At 42.3% G+C, this 16,119-nt stretch overlaps 7 protein-coding genes across 9 annotated transcripts; 4 read left to right on the top strand and 3 right to left on the bottom strand.

Annotated features, from left to right (window-relative positions):
- Nucleotides 1–458: 458 nt before the first annotated feature.
- On the bottom strand, nt 459–3,421 carry LOC115758220 (1,4-alpha-glucan-branching enzyme). Its single transcript, XM_030698770.1, has 4 exons — nt 3,207–3,421; nt 2,676–2,845; nt 1,480–2,420; nt 459–1,417 (listed from the first exon to the last, which is right to left on the bottom strand). The coding sequence occupies exons 1-4, from the start codon at nt 3,299–3,301 to the stop codon at nt 551–553; spliced, it is 2,073 nt and encodes a 690-aa protein (XP_030554630.1). The 5' UTR covers nt 3,302–3,421; the 3' UTR covers nt 459–550.
- Nucleotides 3,422–4,198: 777 nt separating this feature from the next.
- LOC115758224 (U4/U6.U5 small nuclear ribonucleoprotein 27 kDa protein) lies at nt 4,199–7,978 on the top strand. 2 transcript variants are annotated; one of them, XM_030698776.1, is made up of 3 exons: nt 4,199–4,388; nt 4,494–4,720; nt 6,244–7,978. In XM_030698776.1, exons 2-3 carry the CDS (start codon nt 4,509–4,511, stop codon nt 6,548–6,550), a joined length of 519 nt encoding a protein of 172 aa, XP_030554636.1. In that variant the 5' UTR covers nt 4,199–4,388; nt 4,494–4,508; the 3' UTR covers nt 6,551–7,978. The 2 variants fall into 2 exon arrangements, with proteins under 2 accessions (XP_030554636.1, XP_030554635.1); XM_030698775.1 differs by having other exon boundaries at nt 4,200–4,388; nt 4,454–4,720.
- On the top strand, nt 4,951–6,009 carry LOC115758223 (eukaryotic translation initiation factor 6). Its single transcript, XM_030698774.1, has one exon. It carries the CDS (start codon nt 5,164–5,166, stop codon nt 5,899–5,901), a length of 738 nt encoding a protein of 245 aa, XP_030554634.1. The 5' UTR covers nt 4,951–5,163; the 3' UTR covers nt 5,902–6,009.
- A 1,284-nt stretch (nt 7,979–9,262) lies between the features above and the next one.
- On the bottom strand, nt 9,263–11,769 carry LOC115758221 (thioredoxin-related transmembrane protein 1). The gene is made up of 4 exons (XM_030698771.1): nt 11,422–11,769; nt 10,474–10,635; nt 10,236–10,410; nt 9,263–9,943 (listed from the first exon to the last, which is right to left on the bottom strand). The coding sequence occupies exons 1-4, from the start codon at nt 11,601–11,603 to the stop codon at nt 9,467–9,469; spliced, it is 996 nt and encodes a 331-aa protein (XP_030554631.1). The 5' UTR covers nt 11,604–11,769; the 3' UTR covers nt 9,263–9,466.
- A 166-nt stretch (nt 11,770–11,935) lies between these two features.
- Nucleotides 11,936–13,251, top strand: LOC115758222 (synaptosomal-associated protein 29). Of its 2 annotated transcripts, XM_030698773.1 has the most exons (3): nt 11,936–12,299; nt 12,367–12,974; nt 13,078–13,250. In XM_030698773.1, the coding sequence occupies exons 1-2, from the start codon at nt 12,050–12,052 to the stop codon at nt 12,957–12,959; spliced, it is 843 nt and encodes a 280-aa protein (XP_030554633.1). In that variant the 5' UTR covers nt 11,936–12,049; the 3' UTR covers nt 12,960–12,974; nt 13,078–13,250. The 2 variants fall into 2 exon arrangements, with proteins under 2 accessions (XP_030554633.1, XP_030554632.1); XM_030698772.1 differs by having other exon boundaries at nt 12,367–13,251.
- A 162-nt stretch (nt 13,252–13,413) lies between these two features.
- On the top strand, nt 13,414–14,962 carry LOC115758253 (inactive peptidyl-prolyl cis-trans isomerase shutdown). The gene is made up of 2 exons (XM_030698809.1): nt 13,414–13,577; nt 13,649–14,962. Exons 1-2 carry the CDS (start codon nt 13,522–13,524, stop codon nt 14,940–14,942), a joined length of 1,350 nt encoding a protein of 449 aa, XP_030554669.1. The 5' UTR covers nt 13,414–13,521; the 3' UTR covers nt 14,943–14,962.
- Nucleotides 14,963–15,340: 378 nt separating this feature from the next.
- On the bottom strand, nt 15,341–16,105 carry LOC115758254. The gene is made up of 2 exons (XM_030698810.1): nt 15,622–16,105; nt 15,341–15,555 (listed from the first exon to the last, which is right to left on the bottom strand). Exons 1-2 carry the CDS (start codon nt 15,890–15,892, stop codon nt 15,362–15,364), a joined length of 465 nt encoding a protein of 154 aa, XP_030554670.1. The 5' UTR covers nt 15,893–16,105; the 3' UTR covers nt 15,341–15,361.
- Between the last annotated feature and the right edge of the window lie 14 nt (nt 16,106–16,119).

Raw genomic sequence — 16,119 nt, forward strand, 5'->3', positions numbered from 1 at the left:
AGCAAATAAAGAATTAAAATAAAAATTTAAAAATTAAAATTTTATGTTTTTAATGTGTCATTGGAATTTTTGAAAATTGAGATAAGGTAAAAATATACTTTTTAATGGTATGAATCTCAAATATCATAATGCTCAATTTAATTTAATTTTTTGATCGGAAAGCAATAAATTTATTTCTATAATAATTCCCTGCTTAGTACAGGATCTTAAATCAAATAATTTTCAGCTCAATATTTCCTCAAAATTCATTATTGTTTTAGAAAAACGATCCGATAACATTAAAGAGAAGTATTATCGATAAATTGGGACGATAGCAAGATAAGGCAACTCAATCAAGTTATCGATTGTTTTTTCCCTCAATTAAAACCGTTTCCGTCCAAACATGTTTTCAAAATACCAAAACAATTTTGTAAAACTATCTCTGTGTGTATACATATATTTCAATTGTGGTTCTTGTAACATTAACAAAAATTATAGCTAATTTTTGAAATTCACATAGTATGTATAATATATATAATTATATATCAACAATTTGGTTAAACAAGTGCGGCTAATCGCTGATGCGCGCATAAACAACGGCCGTACGGCAAGGCGTATAGACTTGAATGAAATTGGAGCGACCGGCATGACCCCAGGGATCGGATTGATGCTTGCAGTTCATGTCGATGCGATTGTGGCCGCCAAAGATGGGATCGTCCGAGGAGAGCACCGCCTGATAGGTGCCCGCCCAGTTGGTGCCGACACGATAGTCACTAAAACTTTGCGTTGGGTGGAAGTTGAACACAAACACGAGGCCGGCGCGCTCAAAATGAATGGTCTTGTCGCTCTGATGTTTCCAGCTCACATAAGCAGGACCCGAGTGCAGCCAACCGTAGCGTTCCTCCAGCTCATTCATGGCACGATCGAATTCGTTTAGGTATTTATACTTTAACAGATTGTCATCCACCAGATTCCACTGGCGACGCGCATAATGATAAGAGTCGTTGTTGCCCACGCGTGGAAAGTCCAGCCACTCGGGATGACCAAACTCATTGCCCATGAAATTGAGATACGCCTCGCCGCCCAAGGCGTGCGTAATGAGTCTTATCATCTTATGCAGCGCCAGGCCCCGATCAATAATTAGCGAAGGCTCGGATACTGTGGACATATGCGTGTACATCTCCTTGTCCATCAGCCAGAAGGCAATGGTCTTATCGCCGACGAGCGCCTGATCGTGCGACTCTGCATAGGCCACCGTGTTCTCCATCCAGCGTCGATTGGTCAGTGTGTGTACAATATTGCCAACGTCCCATTCATCGTCGCTTTGCTCCTTCAACAGCTCGATCCATTTGTCCGGTATGGCCATGCCCAGGCGATAATCGAAGCCAATGCCGCCCTCCGACACGGGACGACACAACGTGGGCATGCCAGAGACGTCCTGCAACAGAAGAAACCGATGTTGAAACTAGGAAACTATGTGAACTGAAATTCTAGATTTACCTCTGCTATAGTTATAACCTCGGGATCCAGCTTGTGCAGCATATAATTGGCCAGGCCCAGATAGTTGAGCGCATCCGTGTCCACATTAAGGCCAAAGTACTCGTTGTAGTCACCGCTGAAGCCCTCACCAATGCCGCGCGAATGATACAACATGGAGGTGACGCCATCAAAGCGATAGCCATCGAAATTATACTCGTCGTGCCACCAACGCAGATTAGACAGTAAAAAGCGGAGCACCTCGTGCTCCGTGTAGTTGAACAGACGGCTATCCCATAGCGAATGCTCTCCACGGGCGCCATCGTGGAAGAAACAGCTATTTGTGCCATCGAACTGGTTGAGGCCATCCTGCACATTCTTAGAGGCATGCGAATGCACTACATCGAGCAGCACATAGAGACCCTGGGCATGAGCCACATCGATCATGCGCTTCAGCTGTTCCGGATTTCCACAGCGACTGGATGCGGCATAGAAACTTGTCACCTGATAGCCAAAACTGGCGTAATAGGCATGCTCCATGATGGCCATCACCTGAATACAGTTGTAGCCCTGACGCTTAATGCGAGGCACAATGCGATCGGCGAACTCATCGTAGCTGCCCACGCGCGGCTCCTGCGAGGCAATGCCCACATGGCACTCGTAGATTCTCAACGACTTGGGCTTGGCGGGACGAGCGTTCTGCCGTTGATATCGCTCCCCCGCTGGCGGCTGCCACACATACTGCTTAAAGTTGACACCTTGATTTGCGCTCTTGGGTGGCTGTACCACATACTTGGCCCAGGGCGATAGGCGATCCAACAGTTGACCGGACTGATTGCGTATGATGATCTTTATCTCACTGAGATGCTTAATGGGCGCACTACCATCTGGATTAGCAGGCAAGTGCAGCTCCCACTTGCCAAAGGGCAGTTTCTTGAACGGATGCGATTCCCAGTGCCAGTTGTCTATGTGAATTTTAATTAGAAGCATAAGCAAAGAATTTAACTTGTTTAACTGTTAAAATATCGATTATTGCTATCGATAGTAAAACTTTGTAAATTTCAAGTTATATTTTATCGAGTATCGATATCTTAACAGCTTTTTAGTAGGGCGAATTTGTAAACAGGGCGAAACATGTTGTCAGCTCGCTTGCACATGCTTAGCTGAAGCTGCATCTGATCTTTCGAACGTTTCATCATATATTCAAATTGTATACTCACTGAAATCGCCAGTCAGATACACATCTCTTGCGCCCGGCGCCCATTCGCGTGCTATCACTGAATTATCCGGCTGAAAGTGTAGCCCATAGTATTTGTAGCCCTGCGAGAATTCTTCCATGCCGCCCTCGCATTGGTCGATCTTGGCAATCCACTCCTTCAGGACGCCATGTCTGCGCGAATATAAACAAAAAGAATAAAATTGCGGTAGTCAAGTTGAGAGCTCAAGGCCAGGGCCAACAGAAAGCGCGACGGCTGTTCCAAATGTTCTCACTGCATGTTGGCGGCGAACGCACCCAGCTGAAGCGAAGTAAATTGGATGACCTTCATGTGACATTGGTCAACGCAGTTTTTCCAACTGCACCTTAGGGGCGGCAGTACAAAAACAGTTGATATGATTATGCGGGGCATAAGCACTAGACGCTCGCTGCTTGCCTGCCCTGTTCCATACTTATCAGTCGGCGTTAACTACGGATTATATGATGCGCGCCGCACCATAAACCAAATGCACTCTGCGAATGTTTTTTGACTTACCGGCGGCGAATCTCACGCTCGAAGGGCTTCAGATAGCCGTCCATTTCTATCAGCTTATCAATGTCCTTAACCTCCACCTGCATCGCATCGGCCATGTTGCAAGCCGCTTAGAAATTTATACACCTAATAACACCTAAATAGAAAACAACTCGCGCACCCACCGGCGCTGCTTGCAAATTGACAACTGCGATGTACAGCGAGTGTGGGCCTCAATACAAAAGCTCTGACTGAGCTTTTTTTGCAGGCGTCGTTCATATGAAGCAACAGCTGTTGCTGCTGCTGCTGCTTCTTCATTGGTGTCTTTTGTTGTGCTTGTTCGCGCATATAAACAACATAGCAATTAGTTGCATTGCCTGCTGATAACAGTAATAGATGATAATGAGATAACGCGCACAGGCATGCATTCAGGCGATATGTATGTATGTATGTATGTATGCATATGTACTAATTGGAATCGATTGCGTTGATATTTTAGAGCTGGCGCCGGTGATTTTAAAGCATCTTTATTATGTAAAGGTTGAAAGGAATATTACAAATATGTATCAAAATTATCGTTGCCAAGTCATGCGTTTGTGTATGTATGTATATATGTACACATACATATTTGTATGCTCACAATGACCTTGTTCAATTGAACCCTTGCTCTGTATCATTTTTCAAATTAATCTACAATTTATTCTATTAGTAGAAAACTATAGCGCCGAGAGAAAGAGAGAGTTTTTTACGCACTCTTAATTGAATAACAATTTAGTTATTTTGTTAAGCTAAAGTATTAAAAATATGACATGTATTTCTGTATTTAACGATGTTTTGAATATATGTTTATGGAAGATCTATATGATGAATAACAATTTCAAAATATTTATATCCTTGTTTTATTTAATTTATTATAATATTCATTAAATTTAAAAAATAAATTTTTACCATTTTGCTTTCGATATACAAGAAAAAACTATCGAATATATACCAAAAGAATGGTCACACTCATTACACTTTTACAAAAAAGGAAAAAACTGCATGCTGACCACAATCAGCTGTTGTGGGTAGCGGCCATTTGCAGTCTGTTTTAGCGTCGCGGGTGTGCAGGAACGCGCTTCGTTTTTACGTTTAGTTTTTAGGTTTAGCGCGTTTTACTTAATGCCGGTGTCGCCCAATATAAGCAAGACACTGCATTAGGCAACGGTGAGTGTTCGCGACAGTAAACTTTTGAATTGTGAAGAGTTAGTAAAATGTGTTATACTGCTCAGGCATTTTGTATATTTCTATACGTTTAACAAACGTACACAGACGTAAAAGGATAAAATGGGTCGCAGCCGCAGTCCCGCTTCGCCCGCACACAGACGAAGGGAAAAGGAGCGCACAGAGCGCAAAAAAAGACGCGAACGACGCTCAAGAGAAAGAGAAGCCAATGTCATTGGGAGCAGCAGCAGCAGTCGCCGTGACCGGGAACGTGATCGTGAGCGTGATAGAAGCCGCAGCCGTGACAGGGAACGTGCGCGGGGCAGGCGTTCGAGGTGAATAAGCAAGTGTAGTGTACCAAACCACAACGATAAGTATAAAGTACTAACGTTTTTTTATACCCATTAATTATGTATGTTACATATATATCTAGTAATAACTAAAGCACAAAGCGTGGCCATTTAAACTGCTGAACTAGTTCAGCTGAACGGCCAGCACCGTGGCAATTTCCCTGCTACAATGCAACCCTATTTGTGTGTGTGTGTGCGTGTGTGCTTTTGACAGTTCCCTCAAGCTCATTCGTTCTTTCGACAGCCGCCTGCAAATTACCACGTGAAGCGAAATACGTGAATTTCACGACAAAAATTAAAGTACACTACTAAATAGTTAAAAACAGCGAGCAGCTAGTGCCTGGCATTAGAAAGCAAACAGAGCTCGAAGCAAATCTAGTTTCCTTGTAACAGATAAAAACTTAAGAATAAACTAAATTAGACACAAAATGGCGCTACGCGTGCAATTTGAGAACAATGACGATATTGGCGTCTTCAGTAAATTAACAAACACATATTGCCTGGTGGCAATCGGCGGCTCCGAGACCTTCTACAGTGCCTACGAAGCCGAGTTGGCCGAAACCATACCGGTGGTGCATGCCAACATTGGCGGCTGCCGCATCATTGGCCGCCTTACGGTCGGCAATCGGAATGGATTGCTGGTGCCGCATTCCACCACAGACGAGGAGCTGCAGCATTTGCGCAACAGCCTGCCGGATGCGGTTAAAATCCAGCGTGTCGAGGAGCGTTTGTCTGCGCTGGGCAATGTGGTTGCCTGCAACGATTATGTGGCACTGGTGCATCCCGATTTGGACAGGGAAACCGAAGAAATAATCACGGACGTACTGAATGTGGAAGTCTTCCGTCAGACCATTGCCGACAATACGCTGGTCGGCTCCTACACAGTGCTGAGCAATCAGGGCGGCATGGTGCATCCCAAGACCAGCATACAGGACCAGGACGAGCTGTCGTCGCTGCTGCAAGTGCCGCTCGTTGCCGGCACCGTCAATCGTGGCAGCGAAGTGCTGGCTGCCGGCATGGTCGTTAACGATTGGATCTCGTTTGTCGGCATGAATACAACGGCCACCGAGATTTCCGTTATCGAGAGCGTCTTCAAATTGAATCAAGCACAGCCGGCCACGGTTACAACAAAGCTGCGTGCAGCACTCATCGAGGAGATGTCCTAAGCAAACGGCTTCTACTAATTGTTAAGCAAGCACACACACACAAGCACACACACTTTGTTATCTTTTGTAAACAGTCCGCCAAAATACATACGAAACAACCACAAACAATTTGGAACGAAACGGTTTTATATAACATTGTTGTCCATCCGCCCAGTGAAAGGTGTCACGTTTCATAATTAAATTCTCAAATTACTGCTGTTTAATATATATATTCATACATATATATGTACAAATGACCCTGCCCCAGTTTGCCCAAGTGAATTTATTTCCATTCTTTATTTAAATTGCATTCAAATTCCAGTTCATTAAGTAGCCGCCGCTGTCTCGCATATTCTTTTACAGATCCCGCTCGCGTGGTACCGGCAGCAGTTCGGGTCCATCCACATCGAGACGCGCCACACGCAACAATTCGGCGAGTGCAGCTGCAGCTGCAGAGCGTCCAAAGATCAATGAAGCTGATCTGGAGGGTAAATCGCCGGAAGAGGTTGAGATGCTCAAGACAATGGGCTTCTGCACTTTTGACACCACCAAGAACAAGAAAGTCGAGGGCAACGATGTTGGTGAAGTGCATGTGATCCTCAAGCGCAAGTATCGCCAGTACATGAATCGCAAGGGTGGCTTCAATCGGCCGCTCGATTTTGTCGCATAGCCGGCGGCAACTAGTTTTTTTTATAAATGCTACTGCTACATTTTTTCACGTTCTTTGCGCGTCGCATTATGCGACGTCAAAGCGACGGACCTGCAATTTTATGCAATAGACCGGTTTACAAAATTTCACAAATTTGCCAGACAAAATTTCCACAATCACCACAGAACTCAACACACACACACACACATACAAATACCTCATATATAACAAGCTAGTTATTTAGTAATTTAAGACATTTGCGTTGTTTTAAAATTAGCTTTTGCCCGCCTCGAAACACAAACAAAAGTTAATTTTACAACAATGGCAACGCCAACACCACCCTCCCACGAATGTAATTGAAAGCTCAATGCAAAAAATGTACTAAATTTTCGCTGAGAATTTCCAGCGAGGTGGCAACACTTGTTGCTTGCTGACATTTGGAGTTTTTGGTAACATTTGAATAATATGTTTTTTTCTTCTGTTTCTTTGCTTTCAATTGCATTTGCCAATGTTTAATGCACACGATTAATGCTTTTTAAATATTTAAAGTAATTACAATTGTTTTTGTTGTCAGAAAATCACTTACACGCAATGCATAATAGTATATGTTGTGTAAGCATTTGGCGTTTGCAAAAACCACAAACACAAACATACGAATTAACTGCAAATCCAAAATTCACCATACTCGCACTCACACACGCACACACACACACACATACATAATTACTTAAAGTATTTGAAAACATGCACATACATACACAAACAAAATATCCCTACCCCCAAATATCCTTGCCCCACAAACTTCCTCCATACGCTGCAATAGTACAATTTTTACAACCAAAAAAAATATATATCAAATATATATTTTATATATAGAAAATTTATTTATACACACACACAAACACCAAGTACCTACAAACCCTATTGAATCCCTACCGTTAAATCGAACTCTACAATAGCCATAGCCATTTGTTGAAAATGTTATTTGTTTAACAATCAAAATGTTGTAATTTTTTTTAATACTCAACAAACCAACAGTTAATTCATGAATCACAAGTGCCAAGTGAAAAATAGCAACAACAAAGCAGGCAAATTAAACAAGTTAATGTTTAAGTGCAGACGCAAGTTAAATAAAAATATATACAACTTTTATACTTTTTTATATAAGAAATAACAATGTGTAAACAATAGTTATCAATTTGGCAACAGATAATATGAACTTTAAAACACAAACAAATTTGGCAAACTCACACACACACCCACACACACATATATATATATATTGTCTTTGTAGTTTTAAATAAAACGAAATTGCAGGGATTTTTTACTTACTTAAAGCTATTTAAATAAAACAAACTGAATACATCTAAATAAATGTATACAAAAATAAAAGAGTATGATTTGGTTAGTTTCGCTATTCACATTTAAGTTTTGAAAAAAACAAAAAAAAAACTGTAAACAAAGCCAACATCAAAATTAGAAGAAACGAAAAATCTGTCTTTTCATTTCAATATTCAACAGCAGCATAGACAGAACAGTCTCGAATTGTATAAAAAATAAAAAAAGAAAAGGGAATTGTTATATCAAAATTGAAGATTGGCCACAATGTATAGTTATGGCTTCATTTCGCGCGCCGTAACTGCTCAATTGCAGGGTACCCCATTGGCACCCTACGTGCCACACCGGCAGGTGAATGTGAGGAAACGTTCATTGTCTGTTGCGGATAGCTGTCGTCGTTATCTGCGCACCGACAAATCTCCGGAAAAGGATTTCGCGCGCAAATGCCAGAAGGCCTTCCATATGTGCAAGCACGACAACGACGGCGGCGGCTCCGATCTGGATGACAATCAGTTGCTCGAGTATAAAGAGAGCATGGCGCGCATCTCCTGTCTGAATCTCGATAGCACATTAGCGGATGAGCATCGATTGAAGGGCTGGCTGCCATCAAAAAAATGCAAAAAGTGAATGGTCAAAAGCGCCCCCTAATTATTTATAAATTTTTTTTTAATCCAAATTTGTTAAAAGTTATGTTTTAATTGGAAATTTTGTGTGCGTTTTCTTTTTTACTAATCCTCATCATATTGCATTTCATCATCCTTCGTATGTTCCACTTTAGATACTATCGAATCGTCCTTCTATATGTCGTATAAATGACACGCAATTACATTCATATATAATTTTATTTAAAGTATATTCATGGGTTGGTTTTACATAGAATTACACTTTTGTCAAATACACATTAAATCATTTTTGTTTTAACTCTTTAATGAATTGAATTCCTCCGCTCGTTGTATTCATTATAATTTTTGTTTTTTAAATTTCAGCTCAAATGTTATTTGGTCGCTTTAATTAATTTAATTTCATTATTATTGTTTAATGCATCTTGATTGATCAAGAGATTTTCAATGCAATATTTGCATTTGTTTATTGATGAAAGACACATAAATTTCATTTGTAATACGCAAATTGAATACAGTTTGCAATTTTATTGAAGAAATTAAATTAAGTATAAAGGGAAATGAACACGAAAATATGTTAGCCATGAAATGAATGCTGAGCAAACGCTAAAGAATACGACTAAATATTTAGTTATTGTTACGTTTGTATAATTATGAAATACATGAGGTGCTAGGACGCGATTGCCATACTCGTAATTGCTGCTAAGAATCGAATCTATAGATATATAGGTGTGTAGGCGTACAAAAAACTGCTACAGCTTTAATTGGAAAACAATTTTCAAATGCGACAAATTTGCTTATATTGTGCGCGAAATTAAACAATTAAAAACAGGCTCGTAATACAATAGCAACAATTTGCAGAATCCTCTCCTCTATTGTTACAGTTTCTTTTCGTTTGTTTGCTTGTGTTTGTTTATTGTGTAATGTTAGGTTAGTCTTTTTTGTTGCCATCCTTCTCGTCGCTGAACCGCTCCACAGGTTAATCCGCCTTGCGTGGCTTGCGCTTGCGCACCTGCTCTGTGCTGGGTTTATCTGATAGTTCGGGCACCTCATCGCCAGCTGAGCTTGTAGTTTCTATTTTGTCAGCTTTATTTTCTGTCGACTTGTCCTCCAATTTATCGCCATTTCCTTGCTTGATTTGCTCTGCATCCACTTCAGCTGCTTCATCCTCCTCATCTTCGTCGGCTTCCTCGCTGTTTTTTTCCTCGTCATCGCCACCTTCCTCTTCATCGTCTTCAATATCCTCGGTGGCCAAGTCCTCAACGCCCTCGGCTAGATGCTCCTGCGATTCGGAGAAGCTTTGACGCTGCGATTTCTTTGGCGGATAAACAAAGTCCACGATGCATACGAGCATCAAGCCAAGGGCGGCGCCCACAAAAATTGTGGCAATGGCAAACAGAGCATAAGAGCCCCAGGTGGGCAGACCATATTCCTCCTGCAGGCGCGCGTTGAAGTCCTTAAAGAGTTTTTGTGTATGCTATTAGTATATACAACATACACATACACGTACATAGACATATTATACAAAAGCGTGAGTTTGTGCGAAAGCTTAAAATGCGCCGACTGTGCCGGCTTAACCCCAGACAAATGAGAATGACACCAGTGTGCCAGCATGAGGCATAGACAATATAACCTCTTGGCCCAATCGCGCCAGATAAGCTTCCGCATACGTGCATTGAACTGAGCTACGACATAACCGACCGATGCAGACGTAAACAAGTGATTGCATGGGCAGCAGGTTGACGTACCTTCAATGTATGCGACAGCTTGAAGAAGTATGATAGCAGGGACATGTGTATGGTGTCGGGCTTTTTCCACGAGGACAACGGCTCAATGCTCTGCCAGGACTTCTTCTTGAGGAAGTACAACAGAGCATCGGCATCACGTGCGCCACGATATTGCCGGAATTCGCCATCCTTGACGCTGAAATAACGAGAGCATTGTAAAGAGAATGTCTTATTTTTATATCCTGTTAACGAGGCTTACTGATAGATCGTGGGCAAGGCGGTGACAAAGAAGCGTCCGCTCAGCGATGGCGATGTGGTTACATCGATCTTGGCCACATGCACTTTAACATCTTTAGCTGTGCTAGCATAGCGTTCCCAAACAGGTGCCAGATTTTTGCAGGCTGGGCACCAAGGAGCAAAACTGTAAATACGATATATGAATTATATATTTGATATTGATTTGATGATATTTTCATATAATTTATGTAGGAAAGAGTTCAATTTCGTATAAATGATGCCCACAGCAAAAGGGCTCTATACCAGGACTGCAAAAGGCTCGAATCAACAGAGACAGTCTGTCTTTGAATTCGATTTGTGAGCCCTCATTGCAATTTCAAAATTTCGTCAATATTTTAGTGTAGAAGTTGCGGTCTAAGCTTGGTCTCTAATCAAAATTGGCAAGTATCGAACATGATTAGATAGATTCAATTGTTGGCGCCCAAGTTATTTATGACTCGCACCTAAGTCTCAAATAGTCAGAAGTTGTTATCGTAAACCAAAAACGGAAGCAGATGCGGTACGGTTTGGGCATATTGGTAACAAGCCTTGGCAAGGACATAACAAATACGATATATTCATTAGCCCTATTAAGGTGCTACCATCTTCTGATTTCTTTAACACGTTACGAAAATTTGGTTATGTTGGGTTAATTTTAATTGTTTGTTTAATATTTTGTATAATTTTTTTTTGGTTAAACAGCTGTAAAGACACAGCTGCCGGTCATGACTCAGGCGCAGGTGACGCAGCCAATCAGCAACGCGCAACGCACATCTAAGCGGAATGCAACATTCCGCAGAACCAGAAACAGCTCCAGCTTTATTGTTGTTGTTGATTTAGCAGTGTCTTCTTACCGGCTACACCCCACACAAACTGCGTCTGCGTTGACTTTTTCAATTGCGTTTTTGTTTTAAGTTTGTTTTTCACTCACAATTCAATCATCCATTCGCCATTTAGCATTAAATGCCAGTTATCCTCATCCAATTCGATTAGATTTCCATCTGGCTGCAAAACTTTTTTGGTCGCCGTCGACGAGCGGTCGGCAGCGGACTGTGCAGCGAGCAGCGTGACGATGACACATGACGCGGCCAAAATGGCTGGAGTACAATGCATTTTTGCAATGTGAACTGTATATTTTGGCTAAAACGTATTTAATTTCGGTTTTATTTAAGCTAAATTTTCACAATTATTTCCCTTTGTTTAAAACACTTTTTTCTATGTTTAAACGTAGAAATTGCGGACGCTGGGCTGTCCGGTCCGACACAGTAGAGATGTGTAAGTATGCAAACTGACATTAGAGATGTGTGCGTCTTTTTGAACTTTCGATATTTGGAATTTGTATACCAGAGGCTGTTAACCCACTGTTGTATTCATCGCAAGCTGGGTAACTGGTAGCTGGGTATCGATATTTATTGGGTAACGATTGCTATCCGATTAGAAAGACGAATAAAAACAAAGAAAAATCTTACTAATATCAAATTGGACACAACACAACACAACAAAATTAAACTATTGAAATTGTTCTAAAACTTGCGCAGATCGGTTTAAAGCGGGCCAAAATGGCCAATAATTATCTGCAGCCAGTGAATAATCATTTTGATATAGATAAATTTGAGGACGTAGACGATGACTTGTTTTTGAGAAACACGCGAACGGCTGCCAACAACAGGGCACAGCGCAGTACGAATCCATTTGAAGATGATGACGAGGTATCCACATCTTCGTCAATAGCAGCGCAAAGGCAGGCCTACGCGGAGAAACGTAGAGAAATTGAGCAGCGCACGCTAGAATCAACACAAAAAAGTTTGGGTATGTTCCATTAAAAATATTTCATTTTGGAGGGCGTTACCAATCCGAATGAGAATTTACCCAACAGGTCTGCTCTACGAAGCGGAAGATGCGGGCAAAGCAACGGCAGTGGAGTTGGCCAGGCAACGGGAACAACTGGAGAAGACCTCAAATCAATTGGATGAAATAAACTCCACCCTGCGTTTCAGCCAGCGTCATTTAAATGGATTGAAAAGTGTTTTTGGCGGCCTAAAGAACTACTTGTCTGGCAATCGTGATGTTCCCACGGCTGCTGCCTCGCCCGCTGGCAGTCAAATGTCACAGGAGACCAACTACAATGCCAATGCGACGGGAGGTGGCGCAATACCAAAGCAGCCCATGTCACCAACAGAACGCTATGATAATCATCCGGTTAGTCGTATGCGCGACGATACCAGTTCCTACAATGAGCGCCAGGTCCAGGCCCAGCAGCGGGCCGCCAATCCCTTCCAGCACCAGTTGGAATCGAATCTCGATGAAATGTGTGACAATTTGTCACGGCTTAAATTCTTGGCTACCGATTTGGGAACGGAAATTGAGTCACAGAACGAATTGTTGGACAACATGAACTATAAGATCGAAAGCGTAGACATAAATCTGACCAAGCAGAATAAGGAAATTAATAAGCTGATGAAGAAGTGAACATAAAGTCATGGGGTTCGTTGTTTGATCATAAATTGTTTATTTTATAATTATAGGTTCAATAATCCCACATAAACTTATATATATGTATGTATATTAATCATATCGTCTAATGAAGAGCACGAAAGAAATCTGTGTTTGCCCGCCATCATAAAGCATTCCTTGCTTTCTTTATTTTGTTCTTGTTATTTTGTATTATCTGCACCAAAAAGATATTTGTATGAGCTGCTACTTGTGAGTTATAAGTGTTCATTTTCAAAGAAATGTTTAAATAAAAATTAATTTTAGTGAGTATTTTTAATAAGCTATGTTGTCAATTTATGAACGCGTTACCTGCTTAATTTTGCTCAGACTCAACCTATGAGCTGCATACACGGCTTTAAGTGCGCAGTTTTACAGCACTGAGGTAATTCGATAACGGATCGCCAAAATACTTTATCGAAAGGCTTCTCAAAACGTTAGCCGGAATTTTCGTAGCTCCTTATTGCAAAGAAAATTTGCACTGTTTGCGTCTGTTTTAATAAAAGTCAGTAATTACTTTATTTCAAAGCTTAATATTGAAATGGAGGATCGTTATAATTCAAGTGCTCAATTGCTTAAGGAACCATTATCATTTGCGTATGTTGAGAAAAAAAAACTGTACGTGCATATTATATGTATTAATCCTTGGAAACCTTTTTATTTTTTAGTGACCTCATCGAAAATGGAGCCCACTTTGAGGTAGATACATCCAATTATAATAATGACTGCTATGAGGATTTTAATGTGGATGATGAAGAGGATGTTGATGACGAGGAAATTGAAAACGACGCGCTCGTCTCACCCTGGACACGTTCCTTTGATGAGCTGCGCCAGCTAATGAAACCAATTGGTGAGCACATCTACAAGCGCATCACACGAGCGGGCGTCAAGGAGCAGGGCCTGGTGCCGGACAAGGCGCGTGTGGCATTGCGATACAGTGGCTACTGGGAGGGGCAGACCGCTCCATTTGATTCCTCGATGCTGCGAGGCACTAAATTCGAGTTCGAGACGGGTCAGCAGATGGTGCTGGAGGGTCTCGAGGCGGCCGTACGCACCATGTACCCCTACGAGCAGTCGGAGTTCATCATATCATACAAATTGCTATTCCTCGAGATGGGCTGTCCACCGCGCATTAAACCGCGTGCCGATGGTCTTTTTAAGATTGAGGTAATTGGATTCACATTGATTGGCGATGAGCATTCGCTGGAGCGGATCGCGCCCGAGGATCGTATCAAGTTTGCAGTGGTCTTTCCCAAGGCGCAGGATATGCATTTGCACGGCAAAGATTGTGTGAAGCGCGGCGCCTATCGCAACGCAGTTGCGGCCTTTGAGCGCGCAATTGCATCGCTCAACTATTGCCGCCTGGCGGATGAAAAGGATGAGCTCAAGCAGCAGGAGCTGCTTATTACGCTATATACCAATCTCATGGTATGCAACAACAAGCTGAACAAGCCGGCGAGCGCGTGCATTGCCATGAAGGCTCTGCGCCTGCTGACGCGTAATCAGCCTTCCTGCAAGGCGCTCTTCCAGGAGGGGCGCGCACTGGCCGCCCTCGGCGAATATGAGCGCGCACGCCAGGCTTTCGTGCAGGCCCAGGCCAAGCAGCCCAACAACAAGGAGATCAGCGAAGAGATCATCAACATGGAGCAGCGTGTCAGCAAATACAAAAAGTCCATGCGTGAGATTTGGTCACGTGCGCTCGCCGGCAAACAGCAACCGGAGAAGCGAGCCGACCTAAAAACTGATGAGGACCTAGCGAATCAGCAATTTCGCCGAGATTTCGAATTGCAATTGTCAGAGTTTGATAAGTCATCCTTGCAATCGATTAATATGAATCGCAAAATGTACACAGACAAGGAGTTCAATGTGCTGCGCCTGCTGGCCTCGAAGAACAACATGAAATTGAGTCTGTCGCCATTGGATGTGGATCAGCTAACGCTCTCGAAGCTGCAAATTAAATAGACGCTACGCAAATGTCAAAATATTGTTTAAGGAATGGGAAACTCAGGTATTTCTATGAACCCATTCAAGCCTTAATTATCCAAAATTAAGTTTGTTCTATGAATTTATTAGTTTAGAATATTGGAACTGACATTATTCGTGCCTTGTTCTTAACTTTGAGACCTGTTTTTGTTTTCATTATTGACCGTATCTTTTACGACAACTGAAACGGACGCCTTATTATTAAGCCTTATTAGGCTTATCTTTAACCAAAGATAGAGAGATGACGGGAAAGACTTTGAAGTTTTATGATTTTGTTAAATGCAGCCTAATCTCATCTGCCTTCTAGCTATGCCTTGTGCCCCAAAATACTCGAATCTATTACATTATCTTCACTATAACTTGAATATTTAGCGTTTTGTTTCTTAGTTAAATTTTTTTTATTGTTCGCGTTTTAGCTGCAGCTCCTTGGCAACCTGCCGCTGCAGACAGCCGAGGCAAACGCAGCCCTTGACATGCGGCAGCGGATGATCCAGAACATGCACTTCCTGTAGCTCAAAGGAGTTGGAGTTGTAGGCCGTCATGTTATCCGCCTGCTGGCACTTGCAATATAAACAACAGCAAATGATGCAACCTGCAAAGAGCGTAGTTATCAAGTATATAAATTGCTATAATGTCGGATCCTCTATCCTGCACCTACCTATGCATGCTACCCACAGCGCCAGCAGAAGATACGGGTAGATATAGGTGGGCACAATGAGCGTAGTCTCAAAATCTTCTTTGCTATCACCCGGGTCCACTGAGTCACTGCGCCTGCTGCTGCTGCTGCCGTTTCCCACATAGATATCCAGAATCGAATCGACTAGCGCTTGCGAATAGTGGCCCACATCTGCAATGTCAGCACGCACAGGATGCGCGCCCTGGCTCAGTACGAGCGCCAAAATAAGCCGCATAGTTAATTGAATGTACATTTCTAATGTAAATGGAACAACTGTCGCCGTGCGAATGCGGTTGAGTTGACAACCTACCGCCAAAAGTAGCTTTAAAGCAGTGCTGGCAAAGATATATATGTGAGTATGCGTGTGCTTGCACGTGTATTAGTGCAGGCTTGTCTTAAAAGCTTAACGCTCTGTTCTGCACTTGCAAAGCGACAGCGTCTGTGAGCTGTGTGCGTGAGCGCCTGCCTGCAATTACAACA

The sequence above is a fragment of the Drosophila novamexicana genome, unplaced genomic scaffold (genome assembly GCF_003285875.2).
Source record: "Drosophila novamexicana strain 15010-1031.04,08,12 unplaced genomic scaffold, DnovRS2.1 tig00000137-arrow-arrow-pilon, whole genome shotgun sequence".
Lineage (NCBI taxonomy): Eukaryota > Metazoa > Arthropoda > Insecta > Diptera > Drosophilidae > Drosophila > Drosophila novamexicana.

Bases quoted from the DNA above. Each gene is read 5' to 3' on its own strand.
- LOC115758220 (XM_030698770.1), bottom strand. From the start codon at position 3,301: ATGGCCGATGCGATGCAGGTGGAGGTTAAGGACATTGATAAGCTGATA. The intron at 2,421-2,675 runs GTGAGTATACAA...AAATTCACATAG, and splicing joins GTATCTGACTGGCGATTTCA to ACAACTGGCACTGGGAATCG. The intron at 1,418-1,479 runs GTAAATCTAGAA...CTTCTGTTGCAG, and splicing joins AGGTTATAACTATAGCAGAG to GACGTCTCTGGCATGCCCAC.
- LOC115758224 (XM_030698776.1), top strand. From the start codon at position 4,509: ATGGGTCGCAGCCGCAGTCCCGCTTCGCCCGCACACAGACGAAGGGAA. The intron at 4,721-6,243 runs GTGAATAAGCAA...ATTCTTTTACAG, and splicing joins GCGCGGGGCAGGCGTTCGAG to ATCCCGCTCGCGTGGTACCG.
- LOC115758223 (XM_030698774.1), top strand. From the start codon at position 5,164: ATGGCGCTACGCGTGCAATTTGAGAACAATGACGATATTGGCGTCTTC.
- LOC115758221 (XM_030698771.1), bottom strand. From the start codon at position 11,603: ATGCATTGTACTCCAGCCATTTTGGCCGCGTCATGTGTCATCGTCACG. The intron at 10,636-11,421 runs GTGAGTGAAAAA...TCGTATTTACAG, and splicing joins GGCGAATGGATGATTGAATT to TTTTGCTCCTTGGTGCCCAG. The intron at 10,411-10,473 runs GTAAGCCTCGTT...TCGTTATTTCAG, and splicing joins GCCTTGCCCACGATCTATCA to CGTCAAGGATGGCGAATTCC.
- LOC115758222 (XM_030698772.1), top strand. From the start codon at position 12,050: ATGGCCAATAATTATCTGCAGCCAGTGAATAATCATTTTGATATAGAT. The intron at 12,300-12,366 runs GTATGTTCCATT...TTTACCCAACAG, and splicing joins ATCAACACAAAAAAGTTTGG to GTCTGCTCTACGAAGCGGAA.
- LOC115758253 (XM_030698809.1), top strand. From the start codon at position 13,522: ATGGAGGATCGTTATAATTCAAGTGCTCAATTGCTTAAGGAACCATTA. The intron at 13,578-13,648 runs GTATGTTGAGAA...TTTATTTTTTAG, and splicing joins AAGGAACCATTATCATTTGC to TGACCTCATCGAAAATGGAG.
- LOC115758254 (XM_030698810.1), bottom strand. From the start codon at position 15,892: ATGTACATTCAATTAACTATGCGGCTTATTTTGGCGCTCGTACTGAGC. The intron at 15,556-15,621 runs GTAGGTGCAGGA...CGCTCTTTGCAG, and splicing joins GCTGTGGGTAGCATGCATAG to GTTGCATCATTTGCTGTTGT.